Source organism: Humulus lupulus, chromosome X (genome assembly GCF_963169125.1).
Source record: "Humulus lupulus chromosome X, drHumLupu1.1, whole genome shotgun sequence".
NCBI lineage: Eukaryota > Viridiplantae > Streptophyta > Magnoliopsida > Rosales > Cannabaceae > Humulus > Humulus lupulus.
In genome coordinates, this window is record NC_084802.1 from 76,639,318 (window position 1) to 76,662,531 (window position 23,214).

Sequence of the window (23,214 nt, forward strand, 5' to 3'; positions counted from 1 at the left end):
GTCAAATAAAACAACAGAAATGAGATGAATCCAATTCAAAAAGATAAATGGCACAATGATTTATAATGGTTCGGCCCCAAGTGATGGTAATAACCTACGTCCAATTAGTGTTCTTATTAATGCAATGAAAACCTGCGATCAGTAAACTAGGGTTTACCGAGTTTCACAAGCTCAATAATAGTTACAAAGAATTGCGTAACAACAATGATTTTCTCTCTCAGTCTCCAAAAGATCAGAATGACCCAGCCCATTCTCATGATCCCTTTGAGTCTTATTTATAGGCTCAAGAATCTCCTTATGGGTCGATGGGCCTTGATTACATTTAATACAAACATATCTGAAAAATAATGGAAATTACACTTTTTACATGAATGCAAGATCAAATATCTCTAGAAAATATCTGATATATCGCGACCATCTCTGGTCACCCAAGAAATATGCCCTCTTTCGTACAAAGTCTCCTCTGGTCGATGGTCGACTAGAACATAACCACTTAAATTGCCACGCGCACCTCACTTGCGTACTAATCTTCCCATGTTATCAAGTGCATCTTTTTTGGGTACACAGAAGGTTATCTCAAGACCATAGACCTATAATACGAAGCTCCAATAAACCAAATTATAAATTAAATTCTTTAATCTAATAATATTATTTATTAGTTCCATAATTACTCCACTATAAATATGGAATTACACTCTATGTATTTATATAATTATATTTACATAGTTTTCTCTTGTAGTCCATGATATAATCAATAAATGTAGTTCTGTCCTCCATTTATTGGTTCGTTAATTAGAGTTGGTCAAGATTATAATTTTACCCTTCTAAATTACCTCTTGATCCTTAAGTACCATTAATTCACTAGCAAATAATTAATCTATAATCATATTATAGATTTAAGCTCAATAACTATTCAATTCTAGAATTAACCCTAAAGGAACCAATATTTGATTTGTTAGGAGAGTATGGATTCCATTATTGTAAATCACGTTCCCAGCCATTCATGATATTGAATCTCCAAAGCAAAAGTCATTAGTCTCACTATACCAAAAAACCTTAACGAGTGAATCAAAAGATCCAATAAACACAACACAGGAGTTCATGAATACTCAGAATTTAGACTAATCTATTATCATCTATTATGATAAGACTTAAATCTTTATGTTAAATGGCAAGTTTATAAAGATAATTAATTCGCATCGGCCCTGTCATATATAACACATTTACTAAGATGTCTATCCACATCAGTAATCCAAATCTAGATTACTCACATATGTTATGCTTAGTAAACCGTACTAGTAACCATTTATTAAATATTTCTTATTTTAATATGTTACTAACTATGATCATATTCTCCCGAATGAATAATGAACTTTCTTGATATTATTATATAATTAATACAAATATTAATTATAATATTCAAACATAATAAAATTATACTTTTATTTAAATCAATAAAATATATTTTCATAATTTTAGGGCATTAATTCTAAAAGAAATTACAAATGTTATTACCAATATCAATTTTAAAAAAATTTAAAAAAATCTCAAAAACCATATTTTAATTAAAATAAATGTCTTTGCACCAAAAAGAAAATAAAATGCCAACACATTCAGAAACCCACAATTCAGTCCAATAATACAACATATTCAAATTTAACAAATCCATAATATCATAAATGCAATATATACTTCCAAAAACATCACATATTTAACACAAATTGATCACAACCAGATTAAAACATAAAAGAAATCTTTACACATTTTAATATACTAGTACAAGTCTTCAAAGTACAACCACAATCAGTCGTCCATAAACGTTTATATATTTACATCTTCACAAAGTCATGTAGTCTAGCACCATCAAAACCTACTCTTGAACTCTGATTGTAGAAATATGCCAAAAAAATATAACAAGAAAATTCAAATAAAAAAAATTAAATCAAACACTAGTAAAATAATAATCACAAAATAAAATTAATGTCAAAATAATATCTATGGTGACACTATTCCATTATTTACTAAACCTTGCCATTCATTTGGTTCAAAATCATCTCTACACTTGAACTAAGAGTTGGTGATGAAATTAGACCAATAACATAACTTGGATTTATTGTCACCAAGTTCATTTTGTTTTCTTTTGCAAAGTCCCAAGTAGCTGCCTCAGCTATAGTTTTTGAAAGAATATGCAGAAGCTATATATATTTGAAAAAAAAAAAAAGCAAAAAGACTCGTAGATAAATTTTCAAGAGCCAAAAGAGAAATATTCCTACTAACTAGAATGCTACAGAACTCCAAAACTGTCGCACCCAATTTAAAATATTAATAAAAGGATAAATATTATTTTGCACCCTATATTTTGTAAAAGTTACCCATCAAATCCTTTATTTATTAAATGATCATTCAAATTTTGTATTTTTTAAAATGAAACAAAATAGTACATTATACTCAATTTTTGTAAAAAAATTTCAAATATAATATTTCATTCTCAGCTCATTGACCGCTTTTCTTGCTTCTCTGAACCTATCGCATTACTAACGACTCAAGAATTGATCTTATAATTGAAATTGTTTTGTCAAAAATAGGTATAGAGTATTCTTTTGTTCTATTTTGCACAACGCAGAGTCTGAAGTATCATTTAACAAAACACAAAGACCGATCGGTAACTTTTACAAAATACAGAATCCAAAATAGCATTTACCCATAATAAAAAGTAAAATACATAGTGTAGCTCTTAATAATGAAATCACAACTTAAATAGGAATGCATGTACATAACTCGGCACTACAAACTATACATTATATTGCTCCAATAATAAAGTCTCATTAAACACAAAACTCAGCTGAAAAATAAATCTAAAGGGGACACGAGACCATTAACATACGTGACCATAAACATACATAACAGTGAAATAACTCATAAACATACTACATAAGACTTAAAGAAATATGTATACACTATTGTATCATCATCCTAAAACCATATAAATATATATACTGTGTTCTCATATTCAGATTTCTATTGAAACAACACCCAAAACACTTTTGTTCAAAAACTTGCGCAAATCCACTCAAAATCATCCTGATGCAAACAAATAAAAAATAAATAGATAAATTAAACGGAACTTCAATAACCATACTTAATAGCTATTGTTTCGGAGTTTACCATACAAATTAATAGCTTTCTTCAATAAACAATCAATGAAAACAAATCAGAACAAACCGAGAAACGAACACAACTCATATATTTATTTATTTATTTTCTTTTTCTTTCTGAAATCCAAAGATATTAAAAAATAAAAAAAAATCAAGAACACCAACTTGCATCTGTCCTCCGCCACCTGCATCACCATCACAACCATCCACCACCACCACAACCATCCTGCGAATGTCCACCACCATCTACAAAAGTCCAAAAAAAAATTAAATAAAAAGAGAAAATGAAAGCTAAAGAAGTGAGGGAGAGAGTAGCGAGAGTGTGTGTGTGAGAGAGAGAGTCGGTGAGAATGTGAGAGAGAGCCCCTCGTCAAGCCCCCACCATCAAGTCCTCGCCCATTCAACACCCCGCCGCCCGTTGAGACCTCGCCTCCCGTTCAAGACCGCAGCATCGTCGAGACCCAAGCTGTGAGAGAGAAAAAGAGATAGTGAGTGTGTGTGAGAGAGATAGAGGGAGAGGTGTTGTTAGAGTGTACGATGGAAAGAGATAGGGTTTTTAATTTAGAATGCTATAAGACCATTTTTTTTAATAAAAGCACATTTTAGCATCTTTGGTGCAATGACACGTCACTGTTTATTTGCGTCAGTGTTCTACTGATGCGAATGACTGGATGTACACAGATTTTGCGTCAGTTGAGCTACGACGTCAGTGTGTGTCCTGATATCGTTATCTTAAATTTGCGTTAGTTACTAACTGGCACGGATCTCTAGTTTGACTCAACGACGTCAGTCAATTTTGTTGACTGACGTGTTTGACTGATGCGAAATACAAATTTTGTAGTAGTGAAGAAAACTTATGATCTTGAGAGCTAGAGAGAGAGAGGTTAGAAAGAGATTTGAAAGAATGACCAAGTTTATCAAAAATCTAAGAGAACCCTTTTTATAGTGTAGGCACCATCATTATGTCCAACTAATAGGATTGAAGCTTTTAAACACATCATTTATAGCATAAGTTTACCATGTGTGCAGCGGAATGCACGGGGTGGTGGGTCCAAGGATTTAAAAAAAATCATTTAAACAATCTTTAAATAATTGGATTCATTAACATGCGCACATTAATCAATGGCAAAAAAGATAAGGAATTTTAACAATTGAAGAACTATCAAAATTCTTCGCTATCTTTTAATATCTCCTACAAACATCCAATCATATGCAGCCTCCAAAATACCCATACCAAGATCTTCAAGGAAGTATCTCTACACCTCAAGACGCGATTGGAGACGTAGAATAATGGCGGGAATTTGAGTGATTCTCAAGATATTCTTAACACATGGGATCTTGAAATTTTTAGGTCTAAGATAATTTTATGGGATAGAGAAGATAATACAATATCTTTTTCTCTCTGTGTGAAAACGTAAACTTAGAAAAAGCCTCTAGAAACTCTTTTCTATCAGATAATTTTATAAAAGAATAATAAATTTACAATTTAAAATTCAAATTATAAACACAATTATTAAATAATAAATTAAATAAATATCCAAGACTGAGCCAATACTACGTTAGACGCCAATCACAGTTATTGTCGTGTGACACATGCTTTTTCAGGACATATGTCTTAACCACTTTTATTTATTTATTATCCAATAATTATTTATTAAAAAAATTATGAAAATATCTAAAACCAGATAATTAGATAAATATTTTAACTAATGAATAAATTTTAAACTAATTCAAACCCAATTTGAATTATCTGAAATATCTTTTAACATTATTTAAATAAATAAAATTAATTATTCCAATTATTTAAAATGCCATTTTCAAAATTTAGAATTATATTTAAATAATTATTTTTAAAAATTCAATTAATTAATTAATTTCCAAAATTAATATTTTAATTAATTAATTTATCTCAATTACATATTTGACCCTAAAGAACAAATTTCTTCCAAATATGACATTTCCCTGATTTTTTCTAGTTTCAACTCCTATCTTTGATTAGTGTTGATAGAGCCATCTCGGGGACCTTTGGACCTATAATTTCAAGTTCTAATAAATTTAGATTATTAATTAAATCTCTTTAACATAATAACCTTAATTTATTAATCACAGTATTATTCCACTAAAAATATAAGACTACACTTTTGCAATTATATATATTTATTTACAGAGTACTTCTTAAAGACAAAAAGCGTCCATCGATTTAATCATTACATACAATTCATTCCACTATTATTGGCTCATAATTAAAGTAGGGATAAGATCATTGTTTTACCTCTTTAATTATTTTTTGTTTCCTTAATTACCATTAACTTTACTAGTGAAGGTTCATTCATAAATTCATTGTAATGACCCAACTATTTCTAAGACCTCGGACCATTAAAACTACTAGACATAGCTACTATTATTTTGATACAAACATAGGAAATAACATAACTTTATTGAAGAAAAAAAACCCAAAATAAATATTGTATCAATAACATAAAAGTATAAAATAAAATGTGATATGGTATGGGATCCCATTGTTTAATACATAAAAACATAAACCATAAACTTAAATCAATTGTTCAAAAACTAAGTGCGTAATTACAAAAGAAACATAATTCAAAAGACTAAATAACGTCATCCTCGATCGACACGCAGTTCATTCATTCCATTCTTCCTAAACACACAAGCCAAGCTGCCAAGAATCCTTCCGCCTTCTATAATCATTTTCCTGCATCACACTAAAAAAATAAAGGAATGAGCCTAATGCCCAGTAAGCAAAATCTACTAACACATAAATCATAAGCATAAAACTATATCATAAACATATACTAGAAAATATATGATTATATAAAAAAAAAACATATATCATATAGGACTACAATGGCCATCATACTTCTTGGGGCTTGTTAGCTAAGCAAGCCCTATGCCCATAAATTTGTGGGGCTTGCTAGCTAAGCAGGTCATATGCCCATAAATTCTCGGGGCTTGCTAGCTAAACAAGTCATATGCCCAAGGACTATAAAACGTATAACATAACATATATCATATCATAGCATAAAATATATCATAACATATAAACACATATATCTAGCCTATTTTCCTTACCAAAAGTCGGATATTCGGGAACAAGAACAAGATTAGAACACTCCTATAAACCAGCAGTAAAATTGATGAGAATCTAAAGAAAAAGTGATAAAAAGAACACTAAACCATCTAAGAGGAAATTTACCAAGAAGAACCTTAAGTTTTAAGAACTTAAATACCTAATCAAGAATCATAAAAAAGAGTTAGGATCTGAATAAAAGAAAACTATAGAACCATAAAGAATTGAACTTAGGAATAAGAATACCTTGAATGATCTTATGGATTGATCTAAACCTCAATATTGAAATCACACTTTATCTTACTTCCCAAGTGTTTAGAAAAGCTTAGAATGATAAAGCTTTTATCCCGAACCCAAGTGTATCTCTCTATAGTAATACTAGCACATTGGAAGCTCTGATCAAATGCTTGAAGAATGAAGAAAATGGATGAGTACTAGGTCCTATTTATAGAGTTCAAGGAGTGAAACTAGCCCCTTTTGATTTGAATAAAAAAATGGATATAAAATGAAAAAGATTTGAATTTTCGTTCATCTGACGCCCAAAACTCGGTCAAAATCGTTCAAAGGTGGGTCTAAGTGGTTAAGGGAAAATTTTAAAATTCGAAATCACAACTTTCAAAAAAACACACTTGGAGCCGATATATCACCCCCCCCCCCCCCCATAGGCGATATTACGCCTCCCCCTATATTCCCGAGCCCCGTTCGATCACTCGTGCAAAGTCAACGTATTTTCCGTAGGCGATATATCGGCCCCTATAGCTACGGTATATCGGCATACGTTGATATATCAAACACGTAATTGCACTTTTTCAGCATATTTTGAATTGATAAAATAGCTTTGACTGAGACATAATACGATCCTAACAATTTTTGGAAGGTTCTAGAGCTTCTAGATCTTTCTTTTATTAAAACTATTCATCAAAATATTTAATTCCTTAATAATCATGATTATGACAAGTGTCATGCTCTAATTGGCTCTATCTAAACCTTTGGTTATAATAAATATATATGTATGACCAACAATATTAATTATAATAATCAAACCTTATGTTATAATTAATATTCTTAAACTATAGGTTAAACTTATAAAATCCATAACTGTTATTATGAGTTTCCAACTAAGTCCCAGTTTGAAGCAAAATCTACTACTATCTAGCTAGCTAAGTAAATATTCAGGGACACTACACTCATTTATGAATTTGAGTTCAATAACCCTTCGATTCCAAAAGCTAACCCTTAAGAGAACCATTATGTAACATCCTGTACTTTTAGGACTCGATAATACGGAAATATAAACGCTTTCATTTAACGAAATGTCTCAAAAACTCGTATAAAAAAAAACTTTTTAAAGTCGTATAGCCATACTTAATATTTAATACAAACATAGGTTATGAAAACTAGCTGAGCCTTGTTTATGAAAATAAAACAACTTCCCAAAAGGTCGGTCTACATGTACATCCACAAAGTAGACTCCAGCACTCACTGCTCTGCTTTTCCCTTGTTCTTATCTACAACAAGAAACAATTTGGTAAGCGAAAATGCTTAGTACGTTCAACTTTAAAACAACAACATGTAGAGAAGACAGGTGGTCAATGACCAAGTTACTGACCATTGGTAACAATAACTCAATAAAATTAGGGTTTCGGATCCATCCGGACCCTAAAAAACCAATTTCAAGAATGCAAAAGCGTCCTGGCAAACTTATGGTCATGTCTGTTAACCAATGTCAAACTATTTCAGATAAACATATAAATCCATGCACTTAGAAAATCTCAGAGCAAACAGATATAATATATCACAATATAATTTGAGACCAACGCTCGGGAATTTCAGACAATTCTGGCGTACTATGTCTCCAACATATTTGTTAATCAATAGGGGAGAACTGAGTCTCAACACTAAGCTCTAGCCAATAAATATCCCCATCAAGGGTAACTATAGAGTTACCTAGGGCATCGCTACTTATCCAAAAGTAAATCCCTCACAAGGATAACCATCAAGTTACCTAGGGCATTGCTACAATTCAAGAGTGTAATCGAAGTTAAACAGGTTTACAGAGATTCTATGTTAATCAGTGGTACTAGCGAGCAGTTGCCCCTAGGGTGTTCAACCTCACTCAAACTTGAAAAACCCTAGTATCTCTAGGCACTCTCACTGAATGGCCAATATTCACGGCTGCTATCCGAGAATAAGTTATCAGAGCACTTGCTCGGGTTCTAACCGTTCAATGATTAAGTAAGCATGAGGGCCCCTAGGTTATATTCATTTTGACGCCTCTAGGTTTAAACCAGCAATCCTCTCCTCACAGCCACTCATCGCGATAGTGAACCGGACATAATAAAATCAAACAACCAGTGTGACGGTGAAGGCCCCTAGGTCCCATTCATTTTGGCTCCCCTAGGTTTAAACTAGCAATCCTCACCTCTTGGCCACTCGTCGCGGTAGTGAATCAGACATAATAAAATCAAACAAACAGTGTGACGATCCCCTAGGTCCCATTCATTTTGGTCTCCATAGGTTTAAACCAGCAATCCTCACCTGTTGGTCACTCGTCGCGGTAGTGAACCGGACATAATAAAATCAAACAAGCAGTGTGACAATGAGGGCCCCTAGGTCCATTCATTTTTGTGCCCCTAGGTTTAAACCAGCAATCCTCACCTCTTGGCCACTAGTCGTGGTAGTGAATTGTACATAATAAAATCAAACAAGCAGTATGACAGGGATTAGCCATCTAGAATATGACAAATATCTATCGTTCATATTTTTAGAATCAGCACTGTACGCCCTAAATATCCACGGGCTATTAGCGAGCTGAGAGAGGGCATAATTATATCAGCCATGTGGATGCCATGTACCCGGAGCTGCCGTTACCAGGTCCTACCTCTTTAGCTCGAGGTAACGAAAGGCTTAATAAGATTACTAAGGAGTTGGGTCAGAAGTATGGACACCACGAGCTGAGAGGACATCAAGCTCGAGGTGCGAGCTTGAGTTGGCACCTCTGACCCCTTATAAAGTCAACCATGCAATGTAAATGTGCATATATCAGACATCACGTGTCTGATCCATCCCTGAATTCTCGGACACGCAGCATAAATGTACGGGTTTAGGCGCCCACGACTGGGTTGGGCCATGCGGCCCATTATCCCCCTTACCTATTGATTAGACTACACTTCATTGTCAGGTTTTAGGAATTAATCATGAATGTCACAGAAGTGACATGATGGGTAAGAAGGTCACGGGATGACCTCCCATGCCAACCCCCAGGTGCCCTCTCCCTATAAATATGGAGACCCTGGGAGTTGCAAGGGGTTGGATTCTATTTTGTAAAGAAATACCCTGTAAAGAATATCAGAAGGATAGCAATAATATTGGCTGGTGGACTAGAAGGATTTTAACCTTTGAACCACCTAAAAAAGTATTTGTGTTATCATTTTACTTTGAGATCACTCATCTATTATGGTTCATTATTTAGCACTAATCCCAGTCTTTATTCTATTAATTATCTGTTGCCGAAGAACCGCGTCAACAAGCACCTACTAGACTAACATCTTTATGTAAACTTTTTGCGGTGTGATCAACCGAAGATGGTGCATTTCTATTAGTAGCAGAATTGGTAGCACGCTTTCCCCTTCTTCGGACTGGAGGGGTGTAACGCCCTGCTAATTAGGGTCTGTCACCAAGTATGTTTAAAACCAGTGTTGGACTTGCTAAACAAGTCATTTGGACTAAACATGGGATTAAGCCACTAAAGGTTTAGGCATTAAAAATTTTGGTCAACTCATAAGTATTTTCATTAAGTTAAAAGCATGTTCTTTACACGGGATCCCCAAAAACATCAGTTTAAAAGTTAGTTACAATACTCAAGTTACACAATAAGTCGACCTAAGCAGAAAAAGCTGGGTTTAACCCTAGTTCCCTTGAGCATCTCGACCGTGGTGGTCGAGCGGACTGCATATGTACATATCACTACTATTGCCCTCTGACTCATGGCTGGTTGAGCTTCTCTTTACCTTTACCTGCACCACAAAGCACATGTGAGCCAGAAGACTCAGTAAGAAAACATATTTAACAGCTCACAGAATAAAATGCCTATCAAGCAGTAATAACTGAAGTTTGTGTGCTCATTAAGCAAACTGGTAACCATGGAGTCACACAAGTGCGTATCACACTTTCTTTCAAGTTTTGGGCATTCGAGCCAGTCAAGTGCATGTTGCACTCCCAAGGTGGCCCAGCCATGGTGGTCTGCACTCCATGTGGACTATGCCAATCTTAGCTTATTAACCAAGTTATTTAAACCCTTGACTTATAAGTCAAGCCACCACGTGCCTCCAACTTATAAGTTGAAGCCTTGGGACTCTCGACTTATAAGGCGAGTCTCCCGGAGTCCAATATACTCTCAACTAATAAGTTGATCCTCACTTAACATCCTAATAACTCTCTGGTTTATAAACCAAGCTTCACGGTCTCAACAGACAGTCACATATTTCACATAGCATACATATCAACAATGACAATACATTATAATACATTCAAACGGCAGTCATAGGCATAATCATAATTATGCGCATTACAATGTACCTAATCAGATATTCACAAACATAATTATAATCATGTTCATTAACAAAGTCAAAGCCTTATTCATCTCTACATTCACCACATTGATTAAGCCCTAATCACGCATTCACATAACGGGTGCAGTTTTCTTACCTTCGGTCTGTATGCAGGTTATTAGCGATGCCCCTTTGAGTACGATCCCCGATTCAAGCCCTTAGCATAAACCTAGTCACAATCGTAATAAGGAAGTTCCATCAACAACAGGTAAATAAAAGCTTCTAGACCAAATCTTAGCCTTCGGGACATCGAATTCCACTTAACAAGGATGTAGAATCGATCTCGAGCCCAAATGGTTAAGTCCCCCAACCTAAAAATCCCATTAAGGCCAAAATTCCCCTTAAGGGCCGCGACCCCGAAAACCCAAGCCGCGGCCCCCATCTAATTCTAGAGGCTCGGCCTCCTTGGAAACCAACGCGCGCCGCGGTGCGCCCTGCCTCCGAGCCATGCTAGCTCGTATTTTCCTTTGTAGGCCGCGTCTCAGCCCCACAAACCCAGAATTTTCTGGGTTTTTCTTCAACCGAACCCAACTAAAACTCATCCAATTTCATCCCAATCCTCCAATTCAATTCCCACAATCTATATACTCATTCTCACCAATCAAACCCAGCTAATTATCATAGTAAAACTCATCAAAATCCCCAAACCCAACCTCCCAACTATCAAGCATGCATGAACACCATAGCTCTAGATAATTCAGCAGAACTAATCATGAAAAAATTAGATTAAAACCCTTACCTTAACTGAGTTGATCCACTTGAGCTAAACCTCTAGTTTCCCCAAGCCTAACACCTTGATTCCTAGGCTTTGATCTTCAATTTCCCACAAAATTCCTCAAGCTTCCATGGTGCATAAAGAAAACGTGGGAGAGAGAAACGGAGAGCTGCTGCTGTGTTTTTCTTCCTTTAATTTCCTTAGCCTTCTCAAACATTCCCAGTCCACCGTACACTATACTTAGACCAAAAATTACTATTTTGCCCCTTGCCCTTAGCTTATTCATTAAGTGTTCACAAGGGCAATTTTGTCCTTTGCCTCAAATCTCGCTATCCACAATTTACATCCTATAATTCCCGCTACTTCCAATATTCTCACACGGTTACCAATAAATTTCCCATGACCCACTAATTCCCGGTAATGTACTAAATTACTAAAATACCCCTAAGCTTACTCCGAGTCGGGTATTAAAACCCCGTTGTGACTTTTCCATTAACTTGCTCATCGGGATCGCCTCTCGTCGAGTAACCCAAATATATCCACATAATAATGTGGTCTCAATCACACAAATACATATTTGAATTTATTCCACGAACGGGTCAAATTACTAAAATACCCTTCTTATAAGACGCGGGCCCACATACACATATTTAATATCTCTAACATGCAAACATAATTATACTATAATATAATTCACATAGTAACTCAATTATTGCCTCCCGACCCCCTAATCCAGGCACTAAGCCACATTAGGAAATTTGGGATGCTACAAGGGGCTTCATGAGTCTCGTTAGCGAAGCTGGAGGCATTGTTGTTTGTGCATGCAGACCTTCAGAGCGACATCTTCAGAAAAGTTCTAAAAGTTGAGAAAACACGTTAGAACTTACCCTAATAGTTTCTAAGGCAAAACTTAGTCTAAGCAAACATAACTCGGACCTATCAGTTATGATTTCTTATGAAAATTATGTAAGCCATCTTTATAAATTAGGGTGTGTTTCTATACTTAGAATATTAAACCATCTATATTATTTTCTATGTTTGTTTCTAATCACTCTATATGACTTAATTCTCAAGCTCAAAACTCGTCGTTGTTTCAAAGTTAACCATATTGAGGTAGGGCTGGGATCAGTAAAATCGTTCCCACTACTATGACCCCCTATACTCTCAATATAGAACCTAGTCCATTGATATGTATCCACCCTCACCAAACTCAGTCATTATTTATTGAATTTATTCTAAATTTATTATGATTGTAAAAAAAACATCAAACATCATACATGCCATTAAAAAATAACAACTTTATTCATTTGGAAAAATATTTTCACTTATTACAATCACAAACTCATAATAAATAAAGAATTATACCAATAATAATTAGGGTAAATCTCAAAATATCAAGATCTTCTACATCTGACCCTTCATCTAGCATATTATCATTTATTTCCTCATAATCATCATTATCATGAGCCTCAACACTACCTTGGGGAATATTCATTAGGATGTTGTGCTTTTGTTCATTAGTGAATTGAAAGTCAAACCTATAGGTAAACCTAAGTATAAGAAAATAATATCTCATAGCTACCGGTAAATCATCTTCATCATCCATAGTTTCCCATAATTCTTCCAATTTTGAAACTACAGTAGGAAAATCTTTAAAAGGCCTAATTACTAGGACATATTGTTCCATGGCTCTCATCATAATTTGCCTATTGATTTGAAGGTGAACCATCTCCTTGTGAAATATGACCCATCTTTGAGTGATTCTTTGTAGCACTCCTATTGTGTCCCATGGCTCTCTAACCCTTTTCAGTGCCTTAATGGCTCGGATATCATGATAGGTCAAAGCTACATTCATTTTGACTGAAAACATAATGACTAAAAAGTTATCTATTAACATAAACATAACATTCATAACATAAACACTTACATTGGCTGTTAGATCTGGAGCTTTTGCGTGTGTATCAAGGAGAACTTCATGCATATGAATCGTGGCTCTAATACCAACTGTAATGACCCGACTAACTTACAAACCTCGGACCATTAAAAACTACTAAGCTTAACTACTATTTTGGAATACATACATAAAATAATAGCACTTTATTATAAAAATCCAAAATACGGGATCTCATTGTTATTTCATAAAATCACAAGGGGAAACAAAACTATTAATTAATTATTCAAATACTAAATGCGAAAAAACAAAGATACATAATTAAAAAGACTTGAAAAAAAACGTCATCCTCGATCTTTCCCATCAATGCATTCATTCAGTTCTCGCCCAATACACATGCCAAAGCTGCCATGAATCCATCCCGCCTTCCATGCTTATTTTCATGCACCATCTAAAATAAAAAGGAATGTGCCTAATGCCCAGCAGGGAAAATCTACAAAAACATATCATAAATCATAAGTCTAAAAACATAAATCATAAAACGTATGATGTAAAAACGTAAATCATAAAATATAGGACTACAATATTAATGACCATTAACTCATTACCGTAGTATATGATAGAAACCATCTAGGTCATCTTGCTACTATTCGAGGTAGGTTTAAACACAATATAGTATATGATAAATCATCTAGGTCCTCTTGCTACTATTCGAGGTAGGTTAAATCATAACTATTGTCTACGATAATGATAAAAATCTTGGGATTTGCCTATTTTCTATCTAGGCAACCATATTTTCCAAGCGACTACAGCATACAACATATACTCACACATACACACACACACACACACACACACACACACACACATACATACATACATACATACATACATACATACATACATACATACATACACATAACATATAAACATAATCATAACACATAAAATCTAACCTATTTTCCTTACCAAAAGCTGGAATATTGGACACAAGAGCGGGATTGAAAACTCCTAAAATCAAACAGTAAGATCCATAAGTTTTCTAATGAAATGAGGATGAAAAGAAGATCGAAACCATCATGATAAGAACTTACCAAAAATCTTAAGTTTCAAGAAACTTAAACACCTAACCAAAATCCATTATAAAAAGTTAGGAATTTAAAAAAATGAAAAGAATAAGAGGAACTATAATGAACTAAACCTAGGGATAAAGAATACCTTCGATAGATTAGAACTTCGATCTATACCTCAATATTGAAATATCACTCTGTTGACCCTAGAATTGGGCAACTGACACGGAGTCACAATTTTCTTGACGTGTATGAATGCGTTGAAAAGAACATAATGACGAAAAGAATAAGAACACGGTATTTTATAGTGGTTTGGCCCCAGAATCTAGTAATGACCTACGTCCACTTAAATTGTTATTAGATTGAGATTCAAAGGAGTGATCAAAGAACTCGGGTTCAATGAGTTTCACTAGCCTCTAAAGAACAAATACAATATGGTTTCTATGATCTTTCTAATCACAAGCGATTTAGAAGTCTGAAAAGAGAAAATAGAGCCCGATCCCCTTCCCTGAGTCCTCTTCTTCTATTTATAAGCTCAGGGAAGATTTACAATGATTTGTTACAGATATTATTTCCTAAATAATCAGATACTCAAGAAATTATGAGAGAGAATCTCGGATTCCCTCATAACCGCCCAAGATCTTTTCCGCGTATAAAGTGCATACGACCAGTCTGGTCGTATGAAAAACTGATCGTCTGATACAGGATGCTTTCCTGGTCGATAGTCGAACACGCATTCTTCCAGGTGTCATCCATGTGTAATTAATGCTTGTCACGTCATTCGCTTCTGATTTTTTGGATAACACACTCTATCTTATTTCTCAAGTGTTTAGAAAAGCTTAGATTAGAAATCTTTTAACCCTAAAAGCCTTGTGTTTATCTCTAGAATGAACTTAGCAGCTTGGAGGCTCTGAAGAATACTTGAATGATGAAGAAAATGGCTGAGTGAAAGCTCCTATTTATAGATTTCAATGAGTAAAACTAACTCCTTTTAAAATGAATAAAAATTTAATTTTCTGCTCAATAGAAGCCCAATACTCGGTCAAAATCGTTCAAGTGAAAGTCCAAGTTGTTGAGGGCTGTTTCTAGCTCGGATTCCACGGATACTCGGTCAAAAACTTAACACATAATAATTAAATTAAATGTCTGTCACATTTAATTTAATTAATCACACAATACAATTTAACCTAAGGTCCATTTATGGAATAAAATTCCACAATTAGACAAAAATTTAAGCATTCAACACAAAGTGCCCTAAAATTTCCATTTCCTCTTAGGTTTATTATTTTTGACCAAATTTTAATTTTTATGAATTTATTTTATGCCCAAAATATATTTGCCATAATTTATCATTTTATTTTCCATGATTTTTACCCGATTAGGGTTTTTGTGTCGGTCCAAGACCGAAAATCTTATCTTGACTTTTAATCACACAATTCATAATTTGGCTAGCAAAAACTCATGGAAATAAACTCCAACAACTATAATATTATTTAAAATAATATTCTTAACTCGGGTAAAACAATCCCGACCCGAGTTGTTTAAAGGTACCCGAAACACAAGACGTTACAATGCCTACAATTTTTAGAGGTTTCGCCCTCGAACCTTAAAACAAATGAGGATAAAACTCCCTCATCTTGTCTTCTGTTTCCTAGGTTTCCTCTTCTATGTCGTGGTAACACCACTGCACCTTTACCAGCGGCACAACCTTGTTCCTCAACATTTTTTCCTTCCGATCTAGAATCGCCACCAGCTTCTCCTCATAGACGAGCTGAGGATCAACGCTCAGCTGCTCATGGATGAGTACATGTGAGGGATCGTGCATGTATTTTCTCAACATGGATACATGAAACATGTCATGCACCTTAAACAAGGTGGGTGGAAGAGCTAAACAATAAGGTACTTCCCGATCCTCTTTATGATTTCAAAAGGTCCAACGAACCTTAGGCTATGCTTTCCTCTCTTCCCGAACCGCATAGCCCCTCATAGCGGACTTACCTTTAGCAGCACATTATCTTCAACCTCAAACTCCAGGGGTCTCCTGCATCGGTCGGCATATTTTCGCTGTCGATCTATCAAAGTTTGCAAGTGTTGCCTTATCTGCTGAATGTCCACGGTAACCTGATCAACCTTATCCGATCCAAGAAAATTTCTTTCAACGGCCTCGTGCCAATGAATCGATGATCAAAATTCCTTCCGTAAAAAGCCTCACACAGAGCCATCTTGATGGAATCATGATAGTTGTTATTGTAAGCGAACTCTATCAGTGAAAGCTTCTCATTCCATGACCCTTGAAAGATGAGCACGCAGATTCTTAGCATATGTTCCAGAGTATTGTTCGTTCGCTTTGATTGTCTGTTTGCTGATGGAAAGAGGTGAGGAATTTCAGTTTAGTACCCAACCTTGTTTGGATTCTCTCCCAAAAGGGCGAGGTGAAACGTTCGTCACAATCAAATACGATGGATTTGGGTACACCGTACAGTGTCACTATTTGTGCAATGTAGATATCTGCCAACTTATGTGCCCCATAAGTTACCTTGATCGGCAAGAAGTGGGAAGACTGCTTCTGGATTTCATCATCGTTTGGAACACATATTCTGCCCTTGAACCCCAGTACTTTGTCGTCAGAGGTATGGAATCATGGTTGCTCCTCCTTCCTCACTTTGCACATCAGTATTTGTATCCAAGGATCGACTAACTGCCCCCATTTTATAGCTTTCGTAATTGTAGGCTCAATAGAGAGGTTAGCCAATTGACCGACTACTATATCCAAATCCAAGGTAGCAAGGTCAGCATGTAACTATTGCAGAACCTCTTTCACTGTCATCATATAAGACCTTGAAAGTTGACTCAATGCATCCGCCACCTTGTTTGCTTTTCCTGGGTGGTATAGAATGTCGTAGTCGTAGTCGTTGAACAACTCTAACCATCGATGTTGTCTCATATTAAATTCCTTCTTAGTGAAGAAATACTTCAGGCTTTTGTGATCAGTGTAGATGTCGCAGTGTATCCCGTATAGGTAGTGCCTCCAGATTTTCAGTGCGAAAACCACCGCTGCTAGCTCCAGGTCATGAGTGGGATAGTTCTTCTCATAATTCTTTAGCTGTCGAGAAGCATAAGCAATCACTTTTCCATGCTGCATTAGCGCTCTCCCAGCCCTTGGCCTGAGGCATCGCTATTAATTGTATATCCCTTTATGTCGTTAGGGATTTTCGACACTAGGGTAGTCATCAATCTCGTTTGCAGCTTCTGAAAACTCTTCTCGCACTTGTCAATCCATTTGTACTTGATGTTTTTGTGTGTGAGTGCGGTCATCGATGCAGCAATTTTGGAAAATCCTTCCACAAATCATCGGAAATATCTTGCTAACCCAAGATAACTTCTAACCTTATGAGCATTTTTCGGAGGTTTCCACTGATTAACAACTTCTATCTTGGTTGGATCTACCAAAATTCTGTCTCCCGACACCATGTGTCCGAGAAAACTTTCTCTAGCCAGAATTTACCCTTCGAAAAATTTGTGTAAAGCTTTTCAGCTTGCAGATGCTGGAGGACTAGTTCCAAATGCGTTGCATGCTCTTCTGGGCTTTTTGAGTATATTAGAATATCCCCAATGAACACGAAGACAAACTTATCCAAATACTCATGAAATACACGATTCATGAGATCCATGAATGCTGCAGGTACGTTGGTTAGCCCAAAGGACATCACTCAGAACTCGTAGTGAGCATAGTGTGTTCTGAAGGTCGTCTTTGGTATATCTGTCTTCTTAACCTTGAGCTGATGGTAGCCCGATTGCAAGTCTATCTTTGAGAATGTTGATGCCCCCTCCAGTTGATAGAAAAGATCTACGATCCTAGGCAATGGATATCAGTTCTTAATTGTCATTTTGTTCAACTCCCGATAGTCAATGCACATTCTCATCGAGCTGTCTTTCTTCTTCACAAATAAAATTGGGGCTCCCCACAGAGAATGGCTTGGCCTTATTAACTTCTTGTCAAGTAACTCTTGCAGTTGCAAGTGCAACTCCTTGAGTATGGTTGGTGCCATCCTGTAAGGAGTCTTTGAGATCGGCACAATTCCTGGAATTGGCTCTATCTCAAACACGATCTCTCGGTCTGGTGGAATCCCTGGGAGATCTTCAGGAAATACGTCAGGAAACATGCACACAACTGGTACATCAGATGGTTGTTGACTTGTCTCTTTATCCTTATCCACTATGCTTGCCAGAAAACTGATGCATCCGCCCCTCAGCATTTTTCTGGCCTTCATTGCAGAATCATGGGGCACTTCTTTTCTCTTGACGTACCCTTGAACTAGAATGGCTCTTCTCCTGCTGGGGTGAAGAAAACTTTTCTACAATGGCTCCATATTTGGTTAACCAATCCATGCAAAATATAACGTCGTATTAATGTAGGTCCAAGACTAACAGATCCACCGTTAGCTCACGACCTTCAACCCAAAGGATCTTTCCTGACTGGTATGGCTCTAACCCATGTCCGCACCAGCATATCCTTTCCCGAAGGCAAGGATATCCCACAAATAACAGGCATAAGCTCAGAAATTCTATTTAATTTTTCCACAAAGGATGAAGATACAAAAGAATGTGATGCACCAGTATCCATCAATGCATATGTTGATGTTTGGGCAATCGAAATCTGACTTGACACCATATCATATGGTCCATCTCCTTTGTCGCTTTGCATAAGTGCATGAACTCAAGGCGGAGCTCCAATTTGTTTATGTTGGACATTTTTGTTACCCTTGGTTGGCATTTGGCACTCTTTATCAAAGTTCCCTGGCTTTCCACAGTTATAACATACCCCACTTTCGCCTCGTTGGTGTCGGTTACACTTGTTGCACAGTGGCCATTGTTCAAACTCACAGTAGCCATTGCCTGATTGGGAGGTCCCCCTTTTCTTTTGTTATTTCCCCAAGCATTCGACCTTAAGCCTCTTGGATTGCGTGCCCTCCCCAAGTTCTGGCGAAACCTCGGGTTGAACTTTCCTCTTGGCCCATTCTGATTGCCTTGAAACTGTCCGGGGTTGTTGGGAGTGTACCTCTAGTTTTCGTTCTTCTATGGATTTGGCTTGTCTGACACGTCCCAAGACTCTTGGTGAAGAGCCCGTTCCACAGCTTCAGCATACGTTTCTAGGCCAGTCCTACTAGTGTCTACACACTTGGCAGTCTTTGCACATGCCCTTCATGAAACTCCAAATCTAGTTCTCTTTGGTGTTCACCTGATTCTTCACGAACCTAGATAGTTGGTCGAATTTTCGAGCATAGTTCTGTACACTCGACGTTCCCTGCTTCAGATTTGTGAAATCATTCACTATGTGCTTAATCACTGCCTTACCAAAGTACTTGGAATTGAACAAGGTCAAGAACTCTGACCATTCCATCTCGACAACATTATGCCCTTTCTTGGTTGCATCCCACTAGATGTGAGCATCTTTTCTCAGCATATAGATCACGCAAACTACCCTCTCTGTTGGTAGTTCCAATAAAGTCGGAGAACCTTTCCAAAATACTGATCCATTCCTTCGCCACTGATGGGTTAGTGGTCCCCTCGAACGTAGGTTGATTCTGGTTGCCGAAACTTTTTGAGATAGGTTTCGCTCGGGTAGCTCTTGGTGCTACTACTGGCGGTACAGGTTGCTCAATGAAAACCTTCAGCCATGGTTCTGTTCTTCATTATTTTTAGGTGGTATTTCGTCATTTTCAGGTGGTACTTCGTTGTTTTGAGCGTTATTGGGTGGCATAAGGTGTCATCCCAAAAGGGTATTAAATCTTTTAGCTTGGAGTGCATCAGAGTACTCCTGTCTCTTTTTCCCTCTTTCAATTTGGGCTCCATGCGTCTCCACTAGCCTTTGTAGATTATTCATCTGCTCAAATATCTGACGAACTTTAGCAGCTTGGGTTGGAGCTCTAGTGCCAGACGCGTTTTGAGCTTTAGCAGTAGGCGTGGCCTAGCCCCGACCAGCAGGACCCCTTCCTCTCTGAGCTCTTGTCCTTGCCATTTGTTTGATTTAAAATAAAAAAGCTCTTAAGCGTATAGAGGCGAGAAGTTAATACCAACAAAGATAGTTACTTAACATTTAGGGATAAAACCTAGCAATACAGAATGATTATGACTATCAGAATCCCGTGTTCCGCATGGAGGAAAGACCGGGTAATAGTTGTGTAATCCCACACCGCCTGGGGAAGGTCAAGTGTGATGATTCTAAGACTGTGTAGGTATGGGACTACACAGTTGAAGAGGGCTTAAATTGATTGATGGGTACTACCTATATGAACAAGATGCATCTTCTTTTCGGTAGCCCATCACTTGAGAACTCCAAAGTTAAGCGTGCTTGACCTGGAGTAATCTCATGATGGGTGACCTCCTTGGAAGTTTTCACAGGAAGCGTGCGAGTGAGGACAAAGCACACTGGAAGGACTCGTATTGTTTTGTAGGGCCAGTCGTCATTCCAGGAAGCAGCCGTAGTGACGTGGGGCATTACAAATGGTATCATAGCCTTGATCTAGCCAGAAGTGTGGCCGACGAGGAAGTCGGACCCCTAAGGGGGGTGATTGTGACAGTCAGAATCCCGTGATCCACATGGGGGAAAGACCGGGTAAAAGTTGTGCAATCTCACACCGCCTGGGTAAGGTCAAGTGTGATGATTCTAAGACTGTGTAAGTATGGGACTACACATTTGAAGATGGCTTAAATGGATATGGGTACTACCTATATCAATAAGATGTATCTTCTTTTCAGTAGCCCATCACTTGAGAACTCAAAAGTTAAGCGTACTTGACCTGGAGTACTCTCATGATGGGTGACCTCCTGGGAAGATTTCCTAGGAAGCGTGCGAGTGAGGACAAATAATGCTGGAAAGACTTGTGTTGGTTTGTAGGGTCAATCGTCATTCTAGGAAGTAGCCATATAGTGACATAGGGTGTTACAATGATCATGATAGATCATGCCATAAATTTTTAGTTAGCATAACGATAAATACACTAGAGAACCCTTGCTACACATCGGGTTTCTACGTCTGCCTGCTACAACTATACAAAAGTCCTACAACCTAGTAAGTTTGTAAAGTCTTTACAAAAAGTATCAACATAACTCTCACAGCATAACCTAATCTAGGTTGTCCATCAGGATATTTAGCTTTATGGTAGGTCAAACTAATTTTGAAATTAAGTCTGAGACACTTCTCAAATTCATAAGTGAAAACTTAAAATCAACTATTTTCTCTTTTGACTTACGAACAACTGCTTATTTGGTCAAAAATAACTAGTCCACTCGAAAGCCTAGACAACCTTTGTGGGTGTAACCCATTATTTTATATTAATGACTTAACTCAAGAGTGTGTCGTAGGGTCAGTCAAACTTGAAATACATTATTCAATCATATTCTTAAAAAAATAAAGAAGTTAGCCTTGTATTATAACACAGTCAAAAACCTTAGGGGGAGGCAAACAAAGACGCCTCTAAGCTCATCCATGAAACTTCGGTGTTAACTAATAATGGAGATCGTGTGAGTTATTGTTACATCTCCTTCTCTCGCTCACTATTTTAGAATATGTGTTTTCTCAAAACATCCTATGCTTTTTAATTAATAAAATTAATCTAATTAATTTACCAAATGATATTCTAATAATTATTAATCTCATTAAGCATTTAAATATTAAACAAAATTTTAATAAATCTACTAAATAGGCCTATAAATTATCTAGTCTATAAATGCTCTAATTATTAAGAATATCACTTTCCTATCTAAAAAAATTAATTATCAAATAGGTTTGAAATTTACTCTTCAAAATCAATTCACCATCTTGTACTCATTTAAACTAAGTTTATTATATGATTCATCAAATAAAAACATATCATCAAATAGGATGTTCCTAATCAAAATATCGCATGAGATCCATGCTTTAATTAACTAATGTATGGGGAATATGTATGGCATGTTACAATGCATGACAATGCTATTAAACACATTTCATACATGCAAATACTTAAATAAATAAATAAATGCGAGCCGGGTGTTTTGGGTATTTCTATAAAAATTACAACACTTGCAATAAATTACAAAATAAAACCAATGCTTCATGTAGAATCTCCATCTCCATATTTTGGGCCTTCTATTATTTTTATGCCATTAAGCCCAATTTTGAATTATAAATAACTCCAATAATTTTTAAATAATATTTTAAAAATATTGAACATTGTTAATTAAGGCTCAATTAGTTATTTATGCCCATCTTAATTGCGGCCACTTAATTCAAAATTTAATTAGAATTTTAAAATACTAATTAACATTCGGGCGAAGTCCATATATTCAAGGAAATGTCTAGCTACCCTAGGACTCTTGTGAGGAGAAAGAAGTGGAAATTTGAAATTTTGGACTTGGCATGTTGTGGGTAGCTCAAAAGCCACCTACATACTAGCTGGCCTAAGCAGAGGCGCAACTGGAAGGAGTTGGGCACGACATAGAGGAGCAAAGGGCGCCTATGGGGAGAGCGATAGTCTCGGGTGAGCCAGTTGGGGTGCCAGGCGAGGTGTTAGGCGCTCGGGCGTAGCACCTAGTGTGTCAGGACGCGCTGCGCGTGCAGCTAGAGGGTGCCAAGAGAGGTTCTAGGCATGCGGCAAAGAGCACCAGGGGCGCTGGGTGTCACAGGCTAAAAATTTTGATAGC

General features: G+C 36.5%; 1 protein-coding gene across 1 annotated transcript; it reads right to left on the bottom strand.

The window, feature by feature from the left end:
- Nucleotides 1-1,829: 1,829 nt before the first annotated feature.
- LOC133805975 (cinnamoyl-CoA reductase CAD2-like) lies at nt 1,830-19,930 on the bottom strand. Its single transcript, XM_062244119.1, has 4 exons — nt 19,769-19,930; nt 3,321-3,401; nt 2,028-2,195; nt 1,830-1,883 (listed from the first exon to the last, which is right to left on the bottom strand). Exons 1-4 carry the CDS (start codon nt 19,928-19,930, stop codon nt 1,830-1,832), a joined length of 465 nt encoding a protein of 154 aa, XP_062100103.1.
- Nucleotides 19,931-23,214: the final 3,284 nt, after the last annotated feature.